Raw genomic sequence first — 22122 nt, 5'->3', positions numbered from 1 at the left:
GTTAGTCAACTTTTGGTGTTTCAATACTGTATGTCTCTGAGATAACAAAATTAACCGGAGGCCAGACTATATATTTCCAGCATTTAATTCTGACAGCCTAACTGGAATTATTTGTCTTATATTATCTGTGTCATGCAAGGTGCTATATGTGCTCGTGTCCCTTTTGTCAGGAGCACCGTTTTTATCACCTTATAATAACTTGAGGAAATCTATACAATTAAAGAAAACATTTGCATGAATTGCTTTGAAGTAGAAATTGCCTACAAAAAGATGAGTGACAGCTTTACATCAATAGTTGCTACCACAGTCAGAAAGATACCAATATTTGTCTTATTGTGATTGTATTTTGGAATGCTGTGCAGGTGTTTCTAATATTCAGGTGACATGGCAAGCTTTAATTACCTCTAGTCAAATTAATTAATGAATAATACAAAATACCCGCATTTAATGGGTCGTGTTATTTGTTTTATTCTTTGTAACTCCACCCTCGCGTTTAAACAGGCCGGGTAGACATAAACCAACCAAAGATACTGATGCTGTATTTGTTTTCATCCTCCACAACTGACCAATGGCAGCAAAGCCTGGGCGGAGACTTCCTCCATGACAGACACGCCCCTATGTTCAACGAACACGGCTCCATACATACCCTGTTGTTAGCGGCACGGACGATTTCATTTTTGGCTATTCTAACAGAAAATTGGAAACAAAATTTCACATCCAGCCACGGTTATCTTCATGATCCTGTAGAGGTTCACCCATCTTTATCACTGGTGTGACACGTTGTTGCTGGAGACAGCCTTGAGAGGTAAGCTAAACTAGCTAGCTAGCCAAGCATAGCCTGCATTGGTGGGGGTGGTTGTTGTGCTAAACCTAGCACACATTAGCGGCTACATAACCTTGTCGCACAGTAAGTTGCAAGTATTTGCGATGTCTTGGTTTTGTATATTACAGTCTCCCGGTTGTTCGGAAAGTCAAGGTTACGCGAAGACACGTTTAGGTGAGGCTGGCGAGGTAAGTGGTCCTCACACTGATTTAGCTGTCAGGCTAACGCTTCAAGATGAACTTGACAAGGAACTCAACATGTCTTCAAAGAAGTTCACCGTGTGAGCCAAAAAGTTTGGCGAGACAGCTGTTAATATCAGCGCGGGGTCTTTTTAGGGGACAACTTTATCTTTAACCGTCGAATTCCCGACAAAACTTGAGCGTCGACTCGACGTTACGCGGAAGCTAGCACTAGCTTGCTGTGCACAGTGCGTGGCTAACTGGCGTTCAATACGAGCTGATAAATACATCCTTTCCTAAAGTCCAAACTTTTATCTCACTTTGCCTGTGTAATCCACAGTAATATATATGCCGTATATATTGAACAAAAAATCTGATCTTGTTGTAGCACTGTTAAAAAACGACTTGTAAGGGTAACGCTAATTAGCCAACACATTCGATTCGCCTGGACTGTTTTTAGTTCCATTGACAGGGGCAATGACCCGACACGGACACGCCGATATCGGTCGAGTGTTACCCCCCTAGCAGTGTCCGGACGGTGAAGGCTTAACTTCATGAAGTACGAGTGTCAACGTCAGCCATCAGGAAAGCAGTCAGCTCGGCGACGACGGAACGGTTAAAGTCGGGGTTTAGCGGTGAGGGGGAGGGGAAGAGGCACGGCTACTGCCAGCTAAACAGAGAGAGAGAGAGAGAGAGAGACAACGGCGAGCAAAAAAGCCGATGCTTTTTGTGTTAGACAACGAATATTTGACTTTATAGCGTCTTTAAGCGAAAATATTATCAGCTGTATATAAGACTGACACGATCGCTGCTACTCGACACCGCTCGCTCCGCCAGGCTGTTGTCCCAATTTGGTGCAGAGCAGCGCGCAAAGAAGGCAGGCAGCACTCCAGTCGTCTGTGCTCTCCGGAGTCTCCCTGCTGGCAAAAGCATGTGACGTCATAGGGAGCGTCAACAAATTACAACATTCTTGGGGGGAAAAAAGAATTGACTTACGTTTTGCGCTTTCTGTAAACAATACGTGCTGAGCGAATGCATTTTTTTACACAAAGAGGTTGAGGTTATTTATTGTCATTGACAGTAGTAGTAACTACACTACGTCTGTCCCTAATACTGTATTGTGGTCAGATTCTCCGCAAGAGGCACAAAATATTACAAACGCCCCCCATTGTGATGCAAGATTTGTGTTATTCAGTGGTGTGTATGTGTGGTGTGTATGACTTAACTCTTTGACTGCCAGCCATTCTCAAAGGAGTACTCCATACTGCCATAGTTATCGGGCATTTTGCTGAACTTTCGAGACCAACAAAATATTGAGTTTTAGGACTACATAAACATTGAAACTACGGAAAGAAACCTTACTATCTTCTTTCATCAGAAAAAAAGTTTGTTTCTAGCCTTTTAGGTCTTTATAAATTGGCAGCAGAACACAGGGTGGTTTCAGCGAAAACCCCGGATTTCAAATTCAAGCTGAGCGGTGACTGACGTACATATTTTTTTGTTTTAGTGACACCTTAAACATATGAACAATTGTTCACTTCTATGAAACAATAAAAACAACCCAGGAAAAAAAAGGATTTTGATGACAAAATATCTACATTTATTCACAGATTTAGAACATAACACAAACCATGAAAAAAAGATGATCATTTATTTACAGATGTTTGCATGTGTTTGAACTATTGACAGTTGTGTGCGTAAACTATAGGCAGATGTGCGCGCAGCTGCATGTGCAAACTTTTTATTGATGAACAACAACGGCGTCACCTATGTCTTCCCCTATCCCAGTGCTTCTCAAATAGTGGGGGTCCCTTTGGGGGCCGCAAGAGGCTTTCATTTCAATGCAGACCTACCAACATGTATAAATGTATAGTACTCAACGTGCAATTTGACTCTTGAATATGCTTGTATGCTCTCCATTTTGTTGTATTTTCCTGGTTTCATCTTTAAGTTCAGTCTGTACAGTACAGATACATTAACTGACTTGATAACATAACTATGACTTGATGACTTGGTGTGAAAACCTTTGCAAACGGTGAAATACATACTTATGCACATTCTCTACAGTAAGGAGTGCATATGAACAAAAACAGTGATACATTGTCATGTTTGTGCTATTTCCTTCCATGTAAACAGGAGAAACATACTTTGCCTTTGTTCTGTGCTGAGAAATCAAGTGTTGCTCATGGGTGTGAATACCTTTGCAACCCACTATATAAAGCCTTCAATGGTTTCCCCTTAGATTTTTTTGAAGCTGTGATGGTGGGCGGCATGGGAGGACGGACTCCCGCCACCGTGTCATGCTGCTATTTATTTATTTCACTTTTTTCAACTAGAACATGAACGGAGAACATTGTTACTTTAATGGCAAAGTTGCTAAGAGCATTGCCAACATTTTATTTACAAAGCACATCTCCACTCAGTGTGCTCAGTCATTAAATACAGGTGTCACGTTGGAATAGAACACTTAAAACAATACTAAGAGGTGAAGAAAAATGCCTCATGTTCACCAGGCTTGTGATGGTGATAAATCATCCATCCATTTTCTATTACTGATTTATTGGTAATAAATCAATTAATGTATAAATAAATAAAAATGAATGAATGAACGTAATAATATATTACCATGTGCAAGAAAACAGACAGGAAGAGGGAGCATTGGTTTCAGCAGCTTGTCACATTTGTTCCATAGAACAACTGCATGAACAGAGTGAGCCTTTTTGTCTGATACAGTTTCTGTCCCTTGGGGGTGCAGCAGTGTAATCTACACTAAAGTTACAATTGAATATTTTTCAGCATAGAAGAGCAAAATGTTGGATTAATGTTTTGGTGGAGCCAACGAGCCTAATTGCATGCAATTAAGTTTTGGTATGGTTTGGTATTTTCAGTTTAGTAGCTACTTTTGGAGAGTGTACTTTTTTGATACACCCAGTAGTACAACTAAATTAGTAGATTGCAATATATTGTTTCGTATGTCATGACACCCTTACTAATAAATGTTTGCTTTGTGCAAGTCTAATGTCAATTTGGCATGTATTTTGTTGTTACACAAAATGTGTTGCACTACTTTTGAAAGGAGTAGTAGTTTAAATGCTTAATGTCAGCTTTGCATGTGTCCTGTTCTCTTTAGCCCCTTTGAGTATGTTAATACAATGAAGAGGCATGTGGAGGACCAGGAACCAATATTTGCAGCCCAGCAACAGCAGTCACATCGTACCCCAGTCCAGGGCATTGCAGAAAGCTTCCAGCATAGGGCCCTTGCCCCAACCACTGCTGTGATAGAGGCGGCCTCAGACAACATGCAGCCATCTTCTGGCATCCAGTATTCTCTTCCACAGGGTTACCAGGTCAGTAGAACACTGTCCATTTCACTTCCTTTATTTCCTTGATTGACTGTGGGAGAATGTAAGTATTCACTGGTTAACAAGTCAACTGTTAAATATCAATTTCAATAAGTGAATCTTTCTGAACTCCTCTTTTGATACTCGGTTTCCGTAGCCTCTGCAAAAGTATTAGGGGTGTCCCGATCCAATATTGACAGCCATGTCACGATAATGGATAAATCGACTTATCGAATGATTAAAAAAACATGTCCAAAATTCTGACTTCCTTGATAAAGTCTCTGTGACACATAGGGTAGATGACAAGAGGGTTCACTCTGCATCTTTGTGTGCATTGGTTCTATAAGTGGAATGAACGAGAGTGAGCCCTCATCTCATTCCACCTCTTTGTGGAGGCGGGGCTACTACCCTAGCTGCAGTTACTGTTCTGTGAGCATGGAGCCAACATACGCTAACATGAATGGCCACACAAGCGATTTTAAGGTGAATACCAAAGAATGGGAATATTTTGGTTTTAAACAGAATGAACACGGTGAGCGCATTAACGCTCAACTGGGGGGAAAGTAACACAGGAGGTGCTCAGGCAGTGGTGCCTTCGTGTTTGATCGTCAAAATAATGTATATAAATTTAAATATAAAAATGTCCAACTTTTCTGACCCATAAATGTAGTTAGAATGTTGTGTTCTCATTTTAAATGATGCCGAACTTTCAGGTAATGACGTTTGCGCATTTGGAAGTGAGCCTTGAAAGAAATTGGGGATGGCTCTAAATGTCACAGTGAGCCGGACTTCCTTATATGGACGTTCCTGGGTACAAGCTGAGTGGGGGCAATCACAGTGAGTGAGCATGCCCACAGGCGAGCCATGGTCGGAATAAATTAAAAGTGACCGTTTTGGAAATACAGCTGGAAGATGTGCAGATTCTGAAATATCTAGAAAGCGTTCTGTGCGGGTTATTGTGTGTAGCTGCTCTATAGGAGTCCACAACTCAATACAAAAGGATGAACATAGTACATTAGGACGTTTTTCCTCATACCCACTCTTACTGGTTATTTCTCTCAGTTTAAGGAATATCACTTGTTCAAGCCTTTTTAACATTCCACACTGCAATATAAGTAATAGAAGTATGTATGATCCACACTCTCATTGGTTTGGTATCGGCATTGATCAATATTCAAGGCTGCAATATAGGTATCTGATCAGAATGGAAAAGTTGGGACACCCCTAAAATGTATCTCAATTTCCATAGCTGACATGTTGTTCCTTCGTTCATAGGGCTGGGCCATATGAACCAAAAACTCATATCCCAACATATTTAGGTTAAATATTGATATACGATATAGTACGTATATCCTGATACAAACTGAGTTTCGAGAACATATCCTCACAAGGGTTGTGGGTATGCTGGAGCCTATCCCAGTTGTCTTGGGGCGAGAGGCGGGGTACACCCTGGACTGGTTGCCAGCCAATCACAGGGCACATATAGACAAACAACCATTCACACTCACATTCATACCTATGGACAATTTGGAGTGGCCAATTAACCTAGCATGTTTTTGGAATGTGGGAGGAAACCGGAGTACCCGGAGAAAACCCATGCATGCACGGGGAGAACATGCAAACTCCACACAGAGATGGCTGAGGGTGGAATTGAACTTGGGTCTCCTAGCTGTGTGGCCAACTCAGTCACCGTGCAGCCAGAGCTTGCAGCCCACATATGAAGTTGTTTTAATAAAATGAATGCATAACTTTTATTACATTTTTAAGGTACATGCAAGATGCACAGAAAAATCGTATCTATTAATAGCCGCTAAAATGAAGTGGGTCATTCTTTTTAAAATAAATATAGAGAAAGTAAAATGTAATCTTTTTAAGGCAAACCTTTTTTTTTTTTTTAATGCTCTGGATTCAAAGTGCCCCCATGTTGCTGAGTTACTGCTTCTTCCACAGAAAACGCGCGAGCCTGTTTGATTCAACTGAGCCTCCGGGCTTCTTCCGGAGTTACAGCGCAAATTCAGTCTATATTGTTATCAACAATATGGTTGGTTTTGATATTGTGTTTAATTTTTATTCCCTCCCTCAATTATCAACGGACCTAGAAGAAAATGTTCAAACTCAATTGTATTGAAGATGAATTAAGCTTTTCAAAGGTTAGATATGGGCTATTTTACACCGACATACAGCTGCTGGAATTACGACAAGGAAGGCAATAATGACCTTGTAAAATGAAAGTATGATTTCTTTCTTAAAAGGTACCAACAATGCCTCAGAGCACAAGTGGACATGGACTTAATTCTGCCCAACATGTTGGAGCCCATGCACATAACATAGTCCAATCTCAGGGCCCTTCACTGATCCAGGGTCATGTGCATTCAACTGCACCCGTGACTTCAGCTCAAGGACAGCAGCAGTTTCAGCGACTGAAGGTGAGACAAATCAAACAAGGGCAGTGTCAAATTGTAACCTTGTCTACATTTGGTTACAGTCTACACTCTGTGGGGAATTTGTCAGTGAATTGGACGTTGCTTTCTTTTTTAGGTTGAAGATGCATTGTCGTACCTGGATCAAGTGAAGCTCCAGTTTGGAAATCAGCCCCAAGTTTATAATGACTTCCTGGACATTATGAAAGAATTTAAGTCACAGAGGTCAGTTAAGATATAATGGCATTCTGTAATTTCCACATTAAAAGAATTTGCCAGGTATTTAATAATGCTGATGCTTCTGAACAATCACGCTGAAAGTTGTAATAACCATTTTTCTGTTACAGCATTGACACTCCTGGTGTTATCAGTCGTGTATCCCAGCTCTTCAAGGGTCACCCAGACCTCATCATGGGCTTTAATACATTCTTGCCGCCCGGTTATAAAATTGAGGTTCAGACTAACGATCTGGTTAACGTGACCACACCAGGCCAGATTCACTACATCACCCCTCATGGTATATCTGTTCAAAACATCCCAGTAAGTGGAACACCCAGCCAACCTGTTAGCCAGCATCAACACCAGAGTGTGCCACAGGCCAGCTCACAGACTGCTGCTGTCACGCCACCAGTCCCCACCCAGCCTGCAGTAAATAAAATCAACAAGGTATAATTCAAAGCGCACATCAGTGTCAGAATATTGCCAACATGTTCTTGTGCTCACCAAATGTGCCGACTTGTCACCTCATTGGCTCTCTATTCCAAAAGGCGATGCAGTCTCCAGTCCACACCCCCACCAGCCAGCCGAATCCATCCATCCCATCTTACGCCTCACCACGGTCACCTTCAGTTCAGTCCCACACTCCTGTCAGCAGCACCCCATCTGCTGGTCCACCACTCCAGAACAATCAGCCTGTGGAATTCAACCACGCAATAAACTATGTCAACAAGATCAAGAACCGATTCCAGGGTCAGCCAGACATCTACAAAGCCTTCCTGGAAATCTTGCATACATACCAGGTCAGGAAGCACTGATGATGGCATGGGTTTGCACCTTAACTAAGTATGAATCCATCAGTGCTAGCAAGGCTACCTCTCTTTTTATTTATTTGTATTTATTTTCCAGAAAGAACAGAGGAATGCCAAAGAGGCAGGAGGCAATTATACTCCAGCTCTGACTGAGCAGGAAGTCTACACTCAAGTTGCAAGGCTCTTCAAGAACCAGGAAGACCTGCTCTCAGAATTTGGACAGTTCCTGCCTGATGCCAACAGCTCAGTAGTGAGTTTATCTGCTAATATCAGCAAGCTGCTTTGTTTTTTTTTTAGTCCTGGAGGCGACATCAACTAGGTTAGCATGTTTAGAACTACTAATTAAAGAGAGAAAGTCTATGTTCCTTCTGTTCATTTATATTTCTTAATTGAATGCTGTCTCTTTTCAACTGTTTTCATCTTCTGCTCAGCTGCTTGGCAAAACTGCACCTGACAGGGCAGAGTCAGTGCGTAATGATCATGGTGGGACGATCAAGAGACCTCTACCAAACAACAAACAGAAATTAAGCCACAATGGACTAACGGTCAAGAGACCCGGAACTGTGGGAGTTTCTCCCCTTCTCAAGGTACACCAGTTTTTCATGCTGATCTGATTTAGCATGTGATAGTAAAATATCATTTAAAAATCTTTGTGTTTGATGTTTTGTAGAAGAAACCAAAAATAGTTGGCAAGGACCATGGCTTAGCTGAAGTTGGCAAACACAGCACAAGCACCGAAACCATGTTCTTTGAAAAGGTCAGTAATGTAACGGAAAAAATGTCTTCCTCTTTAAGTCTCTCTCTCATGTTAGAATAAAATGGAAAGTCATTTTGAATCATCACTAAAAAACAGGTGAAGAAAGCATTAAGGAGCTCTGAGGCATATGAAAACTTCCTGCGGTGTTTACACATCTTTAACCAGGAGGTGATTTCACGTGCAGAGTTGGTTCAGCTAGTCGTCCCATTTCTTGGGTGAGTGCACATTACCCTCTCCTTGACTTATTGTTAAAAGGTCTAAGTAACAGAAAGATGAAGAGAAACAATAAGTAGATATTGTTATCACTCATGCACATAACACTTACTGTGGAAGTACAATTTGCTGCATTTAAGTATGCTTGGAAATCCTACAAAATACATGCAAACTTAAAATAGTGAATTGAACTTATGTGGTGACTTTGAATGCAAATAAAAAGAAACGTGTGGTATGCAGCATAAACATTTTCAGATCATTTGGAGTTGTTAATACATACAAATATAATGTAATTGTGTCTTGTCATTTAGCTTTTTGTTTATAAAATACAGAAAATATATATTTTAAAAAATGCAAATTTCACACAAAATTGCAAATGCTGATTAATGAGTTAATTTGAAAACTCTAATTAATTAGATTAACATTTGACACAACTCAATTCAAACCTTTGGTAATAGTCTGTTCCATGTACTTTATTTCACTTTTTTTTAGAAAATTCCCAGAACTTTTTACATGGTTTAAAAACTTCTTGGGCTACCGAGAATCCAGTCACAGTGAGTCGAGCCATGCGGAGACTTTACCCAAGGAGCGGGCAACTGAGGGCATTGCCATGGAGATTGACTATGCTTCCTGCAAGAGGCTCGGCTCCAGCTACAGGGCGCTACCCAAGAGCTACATGCAGCCTAAATGCACAGGGAGAACACCACTATGTCGAGAGGTCAGTCTAGTCACTGCTTGTTTCTGCTTGCTCCTTTGGGACTTTTAGGGCTGGATTTTAGTAAGCTGGTATCTTGTCTCAGGTTCTCAATGACACGTGGGTGTCGTTTCCATCCTGGTCTGAAGATTCTACTTTTGTAAGCTCCAAAAAGACTCAGTATGAAGAGCACATTTACAGATGTGAGGATGAGCGTTTTGAGGTAGGAATATGCAGCTTACTCACTCCTGATAAAAATGCTCATGCTCATCTTTCTCTATCCTCGGTACACATGATTACGTATGACCAAAAATAACAGAAGCCCACTTGATGGTGACAAAGTTGTGTACTACGTTTAAACCAGGGGTGCTCACACTTTTTCAGCATGCGAGCTACTTTTAAAATGACCGAGTCAAAATGATCTACCCACTACAAAAATACAAAACATCTATTTATTTTCAAATGTATTGAGGATTATTTGTACGTACAATGTATGTTGATGTACCTTACATAACCAAATGAGCCAATATTGCAAAACACACATAATTAACAGTTAACATTTTTTGTAATTACCTCCACATTACTCCCCATTTCCCTTCTTTGGTACTGCGATGGTAGAATGGCATATGAGGCAAACGCACTTCGAAAAAGACATTGTGAAAAAAAGTCCACCTCCCATTCCGTATGGAAGTGATATGTTTTTGCCTTTTTACTTGGTCCAGCTCCTTCACTCATTTTAGTGACCATAAACTTTAGCGAGGGCTTAAAATCTAACGCAATTTGCCGACTAGCTTAGCACTTTGCATCGTTGTTTACGCATGAGCGGTGACCTAAAGGTCAAAATTCAGTTGTCATCTGACTGGTTGTCCTGTATGTCAATCAAGTAACGGGGATGGATGATAGGCTGACATCGTAAGTTCTGCTGCACTTAGAGACGTTGTTTGATTTGATTGGTCGCCCGAAGGGCAACATTCAGTTGTCATCTGAATGGCTGCCCTGTATATCAATCAAGTGATGGCATTGATGCTGGGATGATATTTTTTTAATGTCACGCCGCGATCGACCAGCGATCGACCAGTACCACCTCCGCGATCGACCGGTAGATCGCGATCGACTTAATGAGCACCCCTGGTTTAAACTGTATAGTGATTTGTTTGGTGCGCTCCAGCCTGAATAGATTGGTATGAATTCATTTGCCGAGCTTAAATCATGCATATTTGTAACTTTACATATGGAGGAGAGTTACAATTCTCACTTTGTGAAGTTGTTTTATTTGTTTTTCAGCTTTTGATTCATAACTTTTGAGCAAAACCAAATCGTTTGCCTTTTAAGATATGCAGTCCTCCAAACTTTAATTGAAGTCAATGTAATTGCATACCCCTCAGCTTGACGTTGTTTTGGAGACCAATCTCGCCACGGTACGAGCCCTTGAGTCGGTCCAACAGAGGCTTTCACGAATGTCGGCGGAGGAGCAGGTGCGCTTCAAGCTGGACAACACATTGGGGGGCTCCTCAGAGGTCATTCACCGCAAAGCTATCCAACGAATATACGGGGAAAGGGCCCACGACATCATTGATGGTCTTAAGAAGAACCCAACTGTGACTGTCCCTATAGTGCTAAAGAGGTTTTTATTAATATATATATATATATACTTTTAAATTAATGTAATATGTCTATATTGACTCGAAACGTTCTATTCTCAGGTTAAAAATTAAAGAGGAAGAGTGGAGAGAAGCCCAAAGAGGCTTCAACAAAATATGGAGGGACCAGAATGAAAAGTATTATCTGAAGTCTCTTGACCACCAAGGCATCAACTTCAAACAGAATGACACCAAAGTGTTTCGCTCAAAAACATTGCTCAATGAAATTGAGCTGCTATTTGATGAGGTAAGTGGTTGCAAAGGGTCCAGATGCGTCTGGACGTTTTCTAAACATCACATCACTTGTGGATGACCGTCTGGCTGTCTTCTGTAGCGGCAAGAGAGAGCATCGGAGGAAACCAACACTACGCCTCCTAGTGGCCCACACATAAACCTGACGTATGATGATAGTCAGATCCTGGAAGATGCTGCTGCCCTCATTATTCATCACGTCAAGAGACAAGTGGGCATCCAGAAAGACGACAAGTTCAAGATCAAACAGATCATACACCACTTCATCCCAGATCTCCTTTTCACCCGGCGAGGTGAGCTCTCCGACGTGGAGGAGGAGGAAGCACAGGACATGGATGTGGATCAGGACGGATCGAAAAAGCACAACGGCCTGCCAGGCAGCAGCCCGTCCAAGACAAAGCTCCTCTTCAGCAACACGGCAGCTCAGAAGCTGCGGGCCACAGATGAGGATTATAACTTGTTTTTTGTCAACAACTACTGGTACATCTTCCTCCGCCTCCATCACATCCTCTGCACTCGTTTACTGCAAATCTACGGGCAGGCCGAGAAGCAGATTGAGGAGGATGCCCGCGAGAGGGAATGGGAAAAAGAAATGTTTGGGCTCCAAAAAGACAAGAATGAAAATCCAGCATTCCAACTCAAGATGAGGGAGCCGAGTAAGTCTGAAACATCTCTGGTTTTACTGTACTCACTGACTCATTTTGCACTATAACATTACTATAACGAGCTACTTTGTCTCATTGCAGTGGATGTTGACGTAGAGGACTATTACTCCGTCTTTCTGGAAATGGTGCGGAACCTTCTGGATGGAAACATGGAACCAGCTCAGTATGAGGATTCCTTGAGGGAAATGTTTAATATCCATGCCTACATTGCCTTCACCATGGACAAACTCATTCAGAGCCTTGTCCGGCAGGTCAGTGTAATCCATTTGAATCCATTCACTGCCAGATTGCCCAACAATTATAATATTCATATAAATTAATAATAATCACTCACCGCATTTCCAGTAAAAATACTTGAATGTGTCTTTTAGCTCCAGCACCTTGTCACTGATGATGCATGTGCCCGTGTAATGGACTTGTACCTGAGTGAAATGGCCAATAAAGCCACCGGGGGCACCCTGCCCACACAGGCATCCCGGGCCACTGCTGAGGGCACCTACCAGCGGAAAGCCGAGCATCTCATGTCCGACGAGAACTGCTTCAAGGTATCCTTGAATCCGGCATGCTTTATTGCTAACATTATGGGTTAGTCTGTGGACTCTTTTGATATTTCATTTCTGTTTGGTCCAGTTGATGTTTATGAAGAACCAAGACACTGTTTGTCTCACTATGGAGCTTCTGGACACAGAGGAGGAGAACTCTGATGAGCAAGCGGAGGCAAGGACTTGAATGATGCTCTTTTCAGCACAGTCAAGGTTAGAAATGGTTTCAATGATCAACACTCGCGTTTCTCTGTGTTCAACAGAGGTGGTCGGACGTGGGCAGGTACCTGAACTCTGATTCGGCATCTCCAGAGCTGCGTCAGCATTTGGCCCAGAAACCAGTGTTCCTTCCCAGGTGAGGGTCCATGTCTCCTTCTTGTCTGCTCTTTTACAACTCCTGTGCTGATCCTCTACTCAGCTGTTGATGTGCCAGACACCTTCTGACAATTAAGAGCAGTGGCATGTAGAAAGTGCTGTGTCATGGTTTTGAGCAGAAGAGGCGCTTGGTAATAGACAGAGATTGTAAGTAACAATCGTGACGCCACTGTTACAGTCAAAGCCTCTGCCTCACACGGACGATTGCACTTTACATAGTCATTCTTTTATGAAAAGGGAATTTATTTATTCATTCATTCAGTTCCTTTTTAAATAGCTTTTATTTATACACAGATTTTAAAAGGAAATGGGTTTGCTTTATCATGGTTTGGAATCTCCACATTTGGTGTGATTGATCTTGTCGAATTCAAATGATTTTGAGTCAGTGAATACACAGGCCGAGACTAAAACAAATGGGTCCCATCTTCTGCCATGTTATTTCATTTTTTTTCCTACAATTTATTAGATCTGAGTTTGGCGAAAGACAAAATCTCTTGTATGAGACAGCACACTGACAAATCTTTTGAACGTATCATGCCTTCTTTGTAACTGTCTTCAAAGCAAGAGTCCTGTATGAGGCCTAATCGCTGTTCACAAATGTCTTTGTTTTAGTCTGTAAACTCAGTGTTATGTTTGTAAGAAATAGGAAAGTGCACGCCTGTTGCACATTGTTGTTGTGGATGAGGTTTTCCCTCCATTTGAGAGATTTGTGCCCAAGTTTTTTTTAGAACTCAAGCACATTTTCTGCATCACTTGTAAAGAGGAATAGGGTTTGTCAATAAAATGATCATCTAAAGTGTATGCTCAGATCTTGGTCTATTTCTTTCTTCACGCTGTAGAGCCTTTCACAGAGGCATGTCCGTGTCTGCTCTGTCTTCCTGTCCCACGTGTGAAGCCTGCTTTTGAATTTTGCTACGTTTTGGTTTGTTTTTTGAGGCTGTCCAAACCATAAACCAGACCTGGGCCAAATACGGTCCCGCAGGCCGTGCTGGCCCTTTGCGTGGCCCCGACCAGCTCACTTAAGGTTAATCAAAATTCATGAAAAACGTTTAATTTAAGTAAAATGAAAATAAGTTGACTTAAAACAGTAATGCTTTTATTTTGAGCTTTTACTTCTAATTGGCAAACTATTTAGCTTAGCATTTTTTATTACTAGCGAAAAGTGTCAATGAAAGAATGTTATTGGAGTTGGAGCTAATCGACCTTTTACAACAGTCATTTTTAATGCAAATATTGATCCAAAGTCAGAGGAGAAAACGTGTACAGTAAAAGTACTAAAATTTGACCAATCACAGCCCTTATGGTCCGTGTTGCCAGAACGCGAGTTTAAACCAAAACTATGTAGTAGTCACTACGCCTTGATCCATTTGTAGGTTTTCGTTAGGGTTGCGTGAGCAACCACAACTGTCATGGACCTATTAGCTTGTTTTACGTTGTTTTGAGTGAACAATGGTAATTAAAGAGAGATGGGGGTGCTGCTGGAGCTAATCACTTACAAAGTTGTTACAAAAGTAATGTTCTTTAATCAGAGAAAGCTTCAAATAATGGACTAAAAAATCATCGCGACACCAGGTTAAATTTTTTTGTCATGCTATGCAAGAGGTTTTGGAAGGGAAGGAGGCAGCTTGCATACTGTAGGCAAAGCGCCTAAACGCCGAAGCATAAAGCAGGTTGGTTTTAAGGCTTGAACATGCAAACACTGCCTGCCCCACTGTACGAACAGTGCCTTGCCTTCCTCGGCCCAACACATTTCAGCTCATCCTCATTCATTGTGGTGCTGTGTTTGGTTTGCATACATCTGGGAGGTGACATTCCTAATAGGCATACTTTGTTTACTGTTGTGGCATGTTTAGATGTTTGCTAAGCTTATTTTATATCGGTTTTTTTTTTTGCTTTTGTAAAGATGTATAAGTGACATTAAGCATAATTTGTTGGGCTGGAATTTGACAATATTTTCAATTTCTCATTGGGGAAACCAATTTCCTGCCATCAGCATTTCAAAATGCTGTCAGAAACTAGTCCAATTTGTGTGCTTGGTCTTACCGTTAAGTCATTGCACAGAACTTCTTTCCACTTAAGATTTCATAGTGAGCCTGCCTACATCTTTGTTTGAATTTTTTTTATTTATTTTATACCACCATCCAATCTGAGAGGTCAGCAGTCCGTCTTCACAAAACACCCAGTGGCAGCCCAATTCCAGTTTTTCCTTTTCAATTGTGTTGGGTTTGGTCCTCATCGCATGATCATAACACTGTGCATTGTTGGTGGCAGTATGTGAACATCTGAACATCTAAGTATTCTCCGCTCATATTCTTGATTGGTATCCAACCAAGGCAGCAATTCTTTAGTGTTTGTTTCTAACGCTTTTACCTGAATTTGGCCTGGAAAGTCTTTTGTCTTTTTAAGCGGACCCTGAAAGCAAAAATATGCCTCATGCACCTCGCACAGCCACTACCCTCTGTGGTAAGTCTTGTGTTCTGGTGCAACGTGGCGACACGGGCAACACAGTAAGTACACATTTCAAACTTTCATGCCAGTGGGGTGATTATTTTCACAGTTTTGGGATCAATAATGACTAAAATGGAATTTTTCATATGGATTTGAACTGACAACAACAACACAGTCACTGCATTGTGAAGGAAATATTACGACTGCTGCCTCTGCTGCTCTTATAGATCCACATTTCCCGAATGATTTGACCTTCTATCTAATTCTGTTCCTGGGTGAGTTGCAATGCATGGGTGTAAACATTCTTCCTCAAAGGGATGGATAGATGGCTCTGTGCAGTTTGTATGAATAAGGCTGTGAAATAGCATGCGACATGCTGACCTCAAGAAAAAACCTTTTTCAACTTAACCTTTAACCTCTTGGGCCCAGGGTCATGTTTCTTGAAAAATTGGAATCAATCCAGTACCGATGTGTCTGGACTCATTTTGTTTTGAGGTTGTGTAATGGATGCCAGCTTGTGGAGATGTGTGAGGGTATGTTCAGTAAACCACACTGCCTTCAGAGCTGCACTGGTCAGTGGGTTGATGACCTGGGACGCTTCTCGCCTACGGTGGAGATGTGTGGTCACGGGCTGACATTGGGGTTTCCGTCTTTTTTTTTTCTTCTTAAATTGGACAAAAATGTCATTTTAGGGTGTGGAGTGAACCCTACCAACATACTGGTTCACATCTGTTCCACTCACCCCTCTAAACCTCACCCACCTGTGGTCACCTGTGCAATCCGACCCTTCACCCGTCAGGGCTCAAACCCGAGTCCACCAATCCACACTCAATAAGTTGAGCAGCGCTAACAAATTAAAAGCCTGAGCCGTCACCCATAACACCAGCTGCCATCAGAAGCCACCAAACCTTCCCAAGGTCACCCATTGATGAGGAGACCAATGTCATTTTTTGAGAAACATGGCATAGGAGCTAAGAAGTTAAATGTGATATGTGATACTGTATTGAACTGAACACAGAGTGGCGGTTTTAATGAGTCCACTTGTATTTATGACAACTACTGTTGTGGCTTTCAGGAACTTGAGAAGAATAAGGAAATGCCAGAGAGGATGGGAGCAGCTGCAACAGGAGAGGATGACGACGGGCCCCTCCGACCCGGAGCTGCAAGGCGACAAGAGCCACCTCAAGATGGAGTGCATGTTCAAGCTCAACTCCTACAAAGTGTACGTCTGCAAGTCGGAGGACTTCATGTACAGACACACGGCACTCACACGCGCTCATCAGGTAAACCATTTCAATCAAACCTTTTATTATTTTATATCCAAATGTACATGACCAACAATGGCCCATGTCTATTTTTCACTCCCTCCAAGCGCTCTCGGGAGCTTGACGATGATGTTCTCTACTGATTTCAGATAAACATTATTAGATTACGTTGAGTCCCTCTTCTCTCTTTGATTGCCGTTGTTGACGCACAACAAGCCCTAATATGCCTCACACACTTATTAAATTCATTCATTCATTCATTTTCTACCGCTTTTCCTTACGAGGCAGGGCTCGACAATAACGATGTACCGATGGCCCGGGGCAAGTTAAAACAAAATTGGGGCAAGTAAATCCAATCCGTGATATTCCCGTGGGGCAAGTGCACTTTGGCATGCCATACTGCCAAGAGTTTTTTTTTTTTTAAGCGGTTCTTGTTGGGTGTTGGTAAAACACGGACTGCGTAATTCCGGTGGTAATTTGCAAACCAATCCGTGCAAATCTTGAAATGGACCAATCAGAATCGTTTATTTAGACCGCGGTCCCCAGTCCACATTCCGCGTTTTACCCTCACCCGTTGTTCGCGATCAACCAATCAGCGATCGTTTGACTACGAAAACATCCGTCATGGCGTCGCTGCCAACATGGTCTAATTCTGAAGGAAACGGCAAAAAGTGATGAAGCAGTGCCTCCTAAACAAGTATTTTATTAGCGGCAGCAAATCAAATGATGGCACAGGTGAGTGAATCACATTGCTGTGACAATTTGAAGTGGTCACAATGAAACACCACCCATTAGATCCAATACCAAGTGCTGATTTTGCACAAGCTACAAAATCTAGCGCTTCCATTTCTCTGTGGATTTTTATCACCTTTGCTTCACAAATTATTGTTTGACCATTGAGCATTTTTTTCTGGATTAAAAACACTTTACTAGTACACAAATGTGTCTATTCAATAATGTTTCATTGTGGTGCACAACTTATAAATATAACTGCTTACTACGACTACCATGTGTAAGGTAGTATGGTAGTACTCTCATTTCATCTTTATTTGAGATTCTCAGGTGATGCCATAAAAAATTACATGATATCATTATGGCAGTCTTTTCATTTTACATGGGGCAAGTTCGGGCAAGTAGTTCTCACCTTAAGGATTCCCTATGGGCAAGTCATTTTGTTTTTTAATGTAGAGCCCTGCGAGGGTCGCGGGGGTGCTGGAGCCTATCCTATCTGTCTTCGGGCAAGAGGCGGGGTCCACCCTGGACTGATGGCCAGCCAATCACAGGGCACATATAGACAAACAACCATTCACACTCACATTCATACCTATAGACAAGTTGGAGTGGCCAATTAACATAGCATGTTTTTGGAATGTGGGAGGAAACCGGAGTACCCGGCTCCACACAGAGATGGCCGAGGGTGGAATTGAATTCTGGTCTCCCAGCTGTGAGGTCTGCGTGCTAACCACTAGACCGCCGTGCCACCCCTTTTAAATGCATTTTAAGTATAATGTATAGGTCAGGGGTGCTCATTAAGTCGATCGCGATCTACCGGTCGATCGCGGAGGTGGTACTGGTCGATCGCTGGTCGATCGCGGCGTGACATTAAAAAAAGATCATCCTAGCATCAATGCCGTCACTTGATTGATATACAGGGCAGCCATTCAGATGACAACTGAATGTTGCCCTTCGGGCGACCAATCAAATCAAACAACGTCTCTAAGTGCAGCAGAACTTACGATGTCAGCCTATCATCCATCCCCGTTACTTGATTGACATACAGGACAACCAGTCAGATGACAACTGAATTTTGACCTTTAGGTCACCGCTCATGCGTAAACAACGATGCAAAGTGCTAAGCTAGTCGGCGAATTGCGAGATTTTAAGCCCTCGCTAAAGTTTATGGTCACTAAAATGAGTGAAGGAGCTGGACCAAGTAAAAAGGCAAAAACTGGACCAAGTAAAAAGGCAAAAAACATATCACTTCCATACAGATATGGAATATTATACGGATATTGTGATACGGATATTATCCATGACTGATAAACATTTGGAAGTGTGCTTGAGGCTGGCTATCAGCAGCTACTGTCCGGACTATGCATCCCTGGCTGGTTCAATTCAGTGCAAGTCATCAAAGTAAACTCAGGTAATTACAAAAAATGTTAATAGTTAATTATGTGTGTTTTGCAATATTGGCTCATTTGGTTATGTAAGGTACATCAACATACATTGTACGTACAAATAATCCTCAATACATTTGAAAATAAATAGATGTTTTGCATTTTTGTAGTGGGTAGATCATTTTGACTCGGTCATTTTAAAAGTAGCTTGCATGCTGAAAAAGTGTGAGCACCCCTGATGTATAGGTACTGGCCACTAATGATAATGTAAGATAATCCGTGATTAATCAGAGTCACAGTCTAGGAACACATGTTCAACGACCACTGAACAATGTGCAAAATCTCAGTGCTTTACAAAGAAAGGTTTTCTGCAGAATCCTGAATGGCGACTGTGCAGGCATTGCACTGCCAAGACCAGTAGTATAACTGGATGCGTAGTTTGTCTGCCACACAGACCTTTTGTGTCCTCACTGACTGACCAATCTGTGGTTTGGATCTGCCTGTTCTAGTTCTAATGTGCAGCGAAAGTACCTCCGTCTGTTCACTGTGTCTTCCAGTCCCACCAGCGGGTCCACAGACGCCTGCACCGACGCTTCCAGGCCTGGTTGGACACCTGGGCCAAAGAGCATGTGACAAGCGACATGGCTGCCGACAGCCGCAAATGGCTGATGGGAGACGGACAAGACGGCCTGGTGCCCTGTACCACCACCTGCAACCTGGAAGTTCTCCATTACCTTAACGTTAACAAGTACAGGGTCAAGTACAGAACACAGTAGCCTATGATCCTGTCAGATCGCCCCGGGGGAGGGACGGATCTTCATTCTTTGCCCTTCTGCTACTGGATTAGTTCGCCAACCTTGAGGGCACGTCTTCTGCTGCTGGAGGTTCTGCAAATTTAGGTAAATCATCTGCAAACGTCACACTCGTGTTCCATGCTGCAAAATCAGGTTTTTGTCCACGTCGCAGTCATGAGAATGAGAGGGGTGTCTTCTATGGAAAAACACCTGCATATTTGTTTGTTTAGCTATAGCTAGCATAAGCTCTCTAAAGGACCACTGACGTGATTTTTCATAATCTATATTGTTTGGAATGATGTTCTATGTTGTTTGTTCTTTTGTACGTGAAACCTAACTTGGTAAAAATGATATGGCGGGAAACCTTTTTTTAGTCCCGGGGGGGGGGTAGTAGGGACGGCGCTAATAAACAAACACTCGATTTACCTCGTCTGCTTTGTTTATGTTTTTCATCCAAATAGTAGTCCTTATGCCAAAAGCTTGTGTTGCCGCTAGCTTGTTCCCTGTCCAAGCGTTGATGTCATTTTTAATATCTATCGATCACTATCAAACAAAACTAGAACAACATAGAACATAATTGTAAACAATATAGAAGATATTTGACAAAGTTGAAAAAGGATGCGAGTCAAGCTTTCCCAGTCTGGGTGGCAAGGCAGCTTGTGATTGGCTTTCTTGCAGGTAAAGGTGCACCAGTGCATCCAAGCCCTTCTTTTGGAGATCATGTCTTTTCAATGTTGTCATCGATGTGTAGCACACAGGAACAGTGTTGATATTCAGCTGGTTACAGCAGGATGCAGTTTTATTTTTTTTTCTTCTTACTAATGGGGGCGGCTTCCAACCTTTTTGTGTTGGCGGTCCGTTCCTCTCCGGTGGTTGATTTAGCAGATAGGTACTGTTTTATACGCCGTTCTTTGGCATCACTGTGGCTCGGCTTTTAAAAGGACTGACTGAAGCCGAACGACACTGATGGCTCCTGTCTTTTTAAAGACTGAAATGTTGTATTTACATTTGTCCAATTTGTTCTGTTTCACCTGTGAAACCTGCATATGAATGTGTCTTTTCCCGTAATAGTGCCGATACCTCCACTGACGCGTGTACAGTATAGAATAGTTCAGTGTCAGCTATGTACAGTTTTTGGGTCAACCAAGTCAGTCAGCAATACTTCTTCCCTATTGTGAATGTCGACCCCCCTTGAAAGGGTTACTGGTAAAAGAGAATGTTTGATGGTCTTTGGTGGGTCGGCCATCCTAAAATGCAAATATTGATGTAGAGATTGTAGCTAATGTAGAATAAGACCAGACTATGACTCCAACTTCCATGTGCCACATGCAGACGTGAGGATGTGCCTGTAGACATCTCACACCAACGATCACAAGACTAGCAAAGATTGGCAACGTTCTCGGGATGCTGCTTCCTCACAGGAACTTTTAAAAGTGCTGACAACCGAAACCAGCTCCAGACAATCTTGCGGTTTGCTTTTTATTTCATGTATTTAACCACCATGTTTAATGCGGGAGGCCCCACGGCCCCGTGGAGGAGACGATAATGTTCACCAATACATTGATTCTTCTTTTACTGTCTGTTCTCTTCACTTCTTGATGTACGTACACGTGGGTTAGTCTGGTGTTTGCTATTAAACTATCCTTTATAGACGCAAAGATGACGCTTCCTTTTTGTCCTGCATCTACTACACCAGCCTGGCCATGTGCTAATGAAGACTCCAATCTGTGTGGATGTGGTTTTATGGCCGCCACAGGAGAGACAAGATGAGCAAGAACAGGGGTGTCCAAGGTGTGGCCTCAGAGCCCTTTTTGAGGCCTGCGCTGTATTGTTTTTTGGTTGGCCTGCAGCACACTCTCTGCAGACTAAAACTAATGTTTTCCATTTTAAAAAAATCAATAGTCATTTTACAAGAATAAGGTTGAAGAATATCAAGAAAAAAAAGTTTTAATCTAATTAGAAAAAGTTGTAATTTATATGAATAAGCCATTTAGTCATTTTAGTAGCATAGAGTTGAAATACTCAATTTTTTTTAAATTGTAATATTGTGAGAAACAAAGCATAATAAAGTTGTAAATATTGGAGAACCAGGTTACAATAATACTGTCAAAATATTGGCTAAGTCAGAGCAGTAAATGTACAGGGAAGTTGAAATACAGTAGTTGCAAATTACAGCAGAAATGAAAAGAAACTGGAATCTTACAAGGGCAAATCATCAATATTAAGATAAAAACATGGCAATTTTACAAGAATCAACTACTTCTGCTTCTCCATGCCAGTGATGACGGTGGTGATGATAAGATAAGGTCCTTTTTGAGACATGACACTACAACATGGAAGCTAGCAACCTATTTTGTGGAACTCACCTCAACCCACACTTTTGTGGAGAGGAGCTGGACCTGGTTCTGCTCTGGAGTTGCTGCAGGGGGGGAGGCGGTGAGCTGGTGTGGGCTTATTAGTATATACTAGAGGAAGCCTAGTCAGAGGATATGTACACCACATAGTACAGTCCCATCACTGCGGCTGAGGTATCCTGGGTGGTCAGTGGCAAAGCTCTGGGGGGGGGGGG

General features: G+C 42.1%; 1 protein-coding gene across 1 annotated transcript; it reads left to right on the top strand.

The window, feature by feature from the left end:
* Nucleotides 1–575: 575 nt before the first annotated feature.
* LOC131097673 (paired amphipathic helix protein Sin3a-like) lies at nt 576–21211 on the top strand. Its single transcript, XM_058045895.1, has 21 exons — nt 576–805; nt 4133–4349; nt 6596–6769; nt 6882–6988; nt 7111–7429; nt 7531–7782; nt 7889–8041; nt 8223–8378; nt 8462–8548; nt 8645–8763; nt 9254–9479; nt 9562–9678; nt 10841–11079; nt 11159–11342; nt 11430–12003; nt 12094–12263; nt 12384–12557; nt 12643–12729; nt 12818–12909; nt 16453–16660; nt 19317–21211. The coding sequence occupies exons 2-21, from the start codon at nt 4155–4157 to the stop codon at nt 19533–19535; spliced, it is 3852 nt and encodes a 1283-aa protein (XP_057901878.1). The 5' UTR covers nt 576–805; nt 4133–4154; the 3' UTR covers nt 19536–21211.
* The last annotated feature ends 911 nt before the right edge of the window (nt 21212–22122 follow it).

Source organism: Doryrhamphus excisus, chromosome 1 (genome assembly GCF_030265055.1).
Source record: "Doryrhamphus excisus isolate RoL2022-K1 chromosome 1, RoL_Dexc_1.0, whole genome shotgun sequence".
NCBI classification, from domain to species: Eukaryota; Metazoa; Chordata; class Actinopteri; order Syngnathiformes; family Syngnathidae; genus Doryrhamphus; species Doryrhamphus excisus.
This window is presented reverse-complemented; position numbering and strand designations above follow the sequence as displayed.

Coding starts and splice junctions, on each gene's coding strand:
- LOC131097673 (XM_058045895.1), top strand. CDS start 4,155: ATGAAGAGGCATGTGGAGGACCAGGAACCAATATTTGCAGCCCAGCAA. Junction 7,430..7,530: donor CAGTAAATAAAATCAACAAG/GTATAATTCAAA, acceptor CTATTCCAAAAG/GCGATGCAGTCTCCAGTCCA. Junction 8,549..8,644: donor AAACCATGTTCTTTGAAAAG/GTCAGTAATGTA, acceptor ACTAAAAAACAG/GTGAAGAAAGCATTAAGGAG.